The 5,260-nt window shown below is 49.7% G+C and overlaps 1 protein-coding gene across 1 annotated transcript in view; it reads left to right on the top strand.

Annotated features, from left to right (window-relative positions):
• The first annotated feature begins 857 nt into the window (after nucleotides 1-857).
• Nucleotides 858-5,260, top strand: part of AJAP1 (adherens junctions associated protein 1) — a 94,797-nt gene continuing 90,394 nt past the window's right edge. The window contains exon 1 of the mRNA XM_015424120.1: nucleotides 858-1,512. Within this exon, the coding sequence (XP_015279606.1) occupies nucleotides 858-1,512 (655 nt within the window). The remainder of the gene's footprint in view (nucleotides 1,513-5,260) is intronic.

Below are 5,260 nucleotides of genomic sequence, written 5' to 3'. Positions count from 1 at the left end.
CAAACCTTTACAGAACTCCACATTCACACTAAAAGTTAACCTCAGATTTTGTGAATTCACTTTGCATATTGTATGCATTTTGACTACTTTTGTTTATTGTTCATTATGCACAGATGGTTACCCCCCCCACACACACGCACTATGCCAATTGTAGTGTGTGCCCTGTAAGCATGGCTACCCTAGGCTGGCAACGTTAGGCTTCCCGATGGGAGCATTGGCTGGGACCTGGGAGGATGATGTTGCCCCTTTGCCTTCCCTCTGCAGCCTTTGGAGCCTCACTGCCAGAGGTCACCCATGCACAACCGAGGAGGTTTTCTGTTGAGTCCTAGCTGATCCCAACAAAGAAGTTCCAACTTAAGAGAAAGGAGATTTGCAGTGGGTGACAAAGAGCTTTAGAAATGGTCTGGAACCACGAAGCTGAGAAAGGAAACCTGTTTGGTGTAGTGGTTAACAGCGTGGACTCTAATCTGGGAGAACTGGGTTTGGTTCCCCACTCTTCCACATGCAGCTGCCGGTGCGACCTCGGGTCAGTCACAGGTCTCTCAGACCTGTTCTCTCAAAGGCAGTCCTCAAAAGAGCTCTCTCAGCCCCACCTACCTTACAGGGTGTCCGTTGTGGGGAGGGGAAGGGAAAGGAGATTGTAAACTGCTCTGGGACTCCGAGTGAAGGGCAGGATAGAAATCCAATCCCTTCTTCTCTTCTTCTTCTTAGTATCAAGATCTATTACTGCACTTAATGGGGGGGGGGGTCTTGTTTGCTTCACCGACTGTTTGCTGCTTTGGTTTTTCTAACACAGTTCTGTGTCCATCTGCAGGTCAGGTTGCCCTGTACGAAGCCATGCTTGGATTTTAATAGCCATGTTTCGACTTGCCATGGATTTCACCTCCTGCGAATCCCTGAGCCCAGGCCATAGGCTTCGGCTCTTGCAAAGACCTGCTAGCTGGTATGGATTTCCCCATAGCTCTTTGTGGCACCTTAAAGGCGGGCAGCAAGCGAGGAGTCGTGGGCTTCTGGGGAGCCGGGCGTTCCCCTATTTGGAACAGTCTAACGGACAAATGCCAATGTATCATTCCAAAAGGCTGCACAAAGCGGTGGACCTCCTCTGGAAAAGCGGGCGGCCCAAGCACTCTGTGGAATCGAACCCTTCCTTGGCAGAGTATCAGGCTTATTTGAAACGGAGGAAAAGGAACATCCAGGGAATCATCAACCCCACAGTGGAGAATGGGGTGATTGTGTGGGGGTCGACGAGTCCTTTGGAGTTCTTAGAAACGGATACGCTCCCGCACACCAGCACCAAAAGGAGTACACCAACCATCACCACCACCACCATTGTCACCACCACCACCACGGCGGCTTCCACGACGGTACCACCCAGAGGACCCGGGCCTGGGACCGGCACGCACAAGAACAACCCCGGTACTCGGGTTAGCACAATGGAACCGCCTGCCACGCCCAATGGTAATGGAAAAGATGTCGACGTTCCCCCGCCTAAGCTACCGGGGGAGACTTCAGGTATATATAACTATATTTCTTTGTAGGTGTGTGCAAATGTTCCGTTCTAATTGTTGATGCTTAGCAACGGGGAGATTTTGTTTTTTTTAAAGATAAGCTGTACTGTTAGGGGGGGGAAAGTGGTCAGAAGGAGAGAGGTGCGCCACCGAGGAATAGGAAACCTGTGAAAGACAAAGCCAGTGGGTACAAGGTAATTATGAATTAAAATCTCGTGAAACATCCTCAGAGAAATGTATAATTCCAGCAACCTAATAGTCTGGTAGGGACAATTCGATGCTTGTATAACCAGCTTGTATAACTCAGGGGTCCCCAACTTTTTGAACACCACTGGAGTTCTGACATAACGTGGTGGGCACAGCCACAGAATGTCTGCTGCACAGCATGTGGAGGCAGGCACAACATGGCTGCCACGGCGTACCTTCGGCCACACAGTGGAGATCCTTGTGCCGTGGTGGCAGCTGCCAACCAAATCTCCAGTGACCAATCAGGAGCCTTGCTGGGAAAAGCCCCACCTGACCCCACCCATTTCTGAAAACACTTGGTGGGCACCAGGAATGATGGTGGCAGCTGCCATGGCATCCAGGGGCACCATGCTGGGAGCCCCCGCAATAGCGGATCGTGGAAAAGTTGATTCCACGACAATTCTAGCGATTAAAAGAATGTAACTATTGGATTATTTTCACCAACGAGGGCTAAGCGGCTCTCACACATTTCATCATTATGACCTATTTCTGTGGGAAATAGAACCACGGCCAAGGGAGGATCCTTTTCATTCCTAAATCTGGGTAACAAAAATGAGGAACACGCATACTGGATAGGGGATACACTTCGGGGTAGCAGTGTGTGTGAACAAGATCTTCGGGGTACGGGTGGGTCGTAAGTTAAATATGAGCAGCCAGTGTGATGCAGCGACAAAAAAAGACTAATGTAGGCTTGGGGTGTATCAACAGAGGCATAACATCCAAATCGCAAGATGTGATAGTCCTGCCGTACACTGCATTGGTCAGGCTGCACCTGGAGTATTATGTGCAGTTCTGGAGGCCTCACTTTAAAAGGATGTGGACAGAATGGAGCAGATGCAGAGGAGAATGATGAGGATGATGCTGGAGACCATAGGGCTGGAGACCAAGCCCTAGGAGGAAAGGCGGAGGGATTTGGGAATGTTCCGTCTGGAGAAGAGGAGGTTGAGGGGGGACAGGATGGCTCTCTTGAAGTATTTGAAGGGCTGCCACTTAGAAGAGGGCAGGGAACTGTTCCTGTTGGCAGCAGAGGAGAGGACTCACAGTAATGGGTTTAAATTAAGGGGGGGGAAGGGACCGGCTGGATCTTAGGAAAACCTTTTTTACAGAAAGAGTAGTTCAGCAGTGGAATGAGCTGCCAAGGGAGGTGGTGAGCTCCCCCTCACTGGCAGTCTTTAAACAGTGTCTGAACAAACACTTGTCCGGGATGCTCTAGGCTGGTCCTGCACTGAGCAGGGGGGTGGACTAGATGGCCTGTCTGGCCCCTTCCAACTCTGTGATTCCATGATTCTATGTTGCAGGAAACGTGTATTGCTTTTGCTCTTATTAGTTCCTTCTTAATACAGACATTCATTCGTGAGGAAAAGTGGACTACAGCCATAAAATACAACACCAACAGCTCTGTGCATGTCCCCGTGGGGAGGGTTTTCTCGATTCTTGTATGCAGGGCAATTTTTGGGCAGGAACGCACAGGAACGGAGTTCCGGCTGGCTCCTGAGTTGGCCATGCCCAGCAGGAACTCATTAGCATAATAGGCCACACCCAACAGCAGAAACTCATTAGGATTGGCTACATTAGGGGTGTGTAGCCTAACATGCAAAGGAGTTCCTGCTACAAAAAAGCCCTGGGTGTTGACGACAAACAAGGTAAACAGAATAAGAAGGGAAAGGTGGGTGTGGCTGGATGACCACACTTCTGGTAACATGGGGGTGTGGCCTAATGTGCTAATGAGTTTTGCTGTTGGGTGTGGCCTATTATGCTAACGAGTTCCTGCTGGGCTTTTTCTACAAAAAGAGCCCTGCCAAGTTGTACGTATGTCCCAGCGATCATGAAAGAACGAGAAAGAAACATCTCATGAGGAAGGGTTCTCTGCTTGCCCAAGCCTGCCAGGGAAGGCATACCTCCTTTTTGGAATAATAGTGGAACAAACCCAGAGGGTTGCCAGTTCCGGGTTGGGTAATTTGTGGAGTTTTGGGGGGGTGAAGGCAGGGAAGGGTTGGGTTTGAGAAGGAGTCTCAGTGGGGTATAGCGTCATAGATTATCAAAGCATCAGTTTGCTCCAGGGAAGTACCTCGGCACTCAAATAATTCCCTGCAATTAGGGTTGCCAGCTCTGGGTTGGGAACTTCCTGGAGATTGGGGGGTTGGAGCCTGGGGCAGATGGGGTTTGAGGAGGGGAGAGACTTCAATAGGATATAATGTCATAGAGTCCACCCACCAAAGCATCCATTTCCTCCAGGAAATGGTCTCTGCAGTCTGGAGATCAGTTGTAATTCCAGGAGATCTCCAGGCTCCTCCTGGAGGTTGAAAACCCTCTTTCCTAACCCCAGCCTGGTAAGCCCATAAAACCTTCCATGGAGGAGATTTTTTTCCCCTGAGGGTGATGCACACCAGCAGAAGGTGCAAAGGGCCAGTGGCTCATCTCTGGAGTCCAAGAGCCCTTGAAGAATGGGTTATATTCCTGCGGCACTGGCTATAAAAAGGGGGAATGGAGATCCGAGCCAATGCTCCCTCTAAGCTATGGAGTCTTGTGAGCAAAAATTCTACTTTGTGAGCTACCGGCATTAAAGTTGTGAGCGAGAGATTTGGCTGCGGCATAAATCAGTTTGCTCTGGAGCCCTCCTCCCTGAGCTAAGAGAAAAATGTGTGAGCTGGAGGCTAAAGAACTGTGAGCTAGCTCACACTAACTCAGCTTAGAGGGAACACTGGATCCGACCCTCTCTAATTCTTGGAATGTTGATTCTAATTTGTTTATTTATTTTGCCGTCATGTCACAGCCAATTTATGGTGACTCTGCATAGGGTTATCAAGGCAAGAGACTTTCAGAGGTGGTTTGCCATAGACGGTCTCTGTGTCATGACCCTGGACTTCCTTGTTGGTCTCCCATCCAAGTACAAACTCAGCAGGGCTCAATGCCATACAGTCCACATTCCAAAGCAGCCGTTTTCGCCAAGGGAACTGATCTTGATCATCTGGAGATCAATTGTGATAGCAGGAGATCTTCGGGTGCCACCTGGAGGTTGGCAGCCCTATGCTAACATCCAGGGCTTTTTTGTAGAAAAAGCCCAGCAGGAACTCATTAGCATAATAGGCCACACCCAACAGCAGAAACCTATTAGCATATTAGGCCACACCCCTGACAGCACAGCTCATTAGCGTATTAGGTTGCACCCTCATGTTACCAGAAGTGTGGTCATCCAGCCACACCCACCTTTTGCTTCTTATTCTGTTTACCTTGTTTGTTGTCAAGACCCAGGGCTTTTTTTGTAGCAGGAACTCCTTTGCATGTTAGGCCACACAACCCTAATGTAGCCAATCCTAATGAGTTCCTGCTGTTGGGTGTGGCCTATTATGCTAATGAGTTCCTGCTGGGCGTGGCCAACTTGGGAGCCAGGCAGAACTCCGTTCCTGTGCGTTCCTGACCAAAAATAGCCCTGCTAACATCACAGCTTGTGAGCACGGGCAAAGTTGCCAGCCATTTGAGGAAAGACCTTCAGGATCCCATTCGTC

This window comes from Gekko japonicus, unplaced genomic scaffold (assembly GCF_001447785.1).
Source record: "Gekko japonicus isolate JY-2015 unplaced genomic scaffold, Gekko_japonicus_V1.1 scaffold997, whole genome shotgun sequence".
Lineage (NCBI taxonomy): Eukaryota > Metazoa > Chordata > Lepidosauria > Squamata > Gekkonidae > Gekko > Gekko japonicus.
The sequence above is the reverse complement of the archived record's forward strand: the minus strand, read 5'-3'. Positions and strand labels throughout refer to the sequence as shown.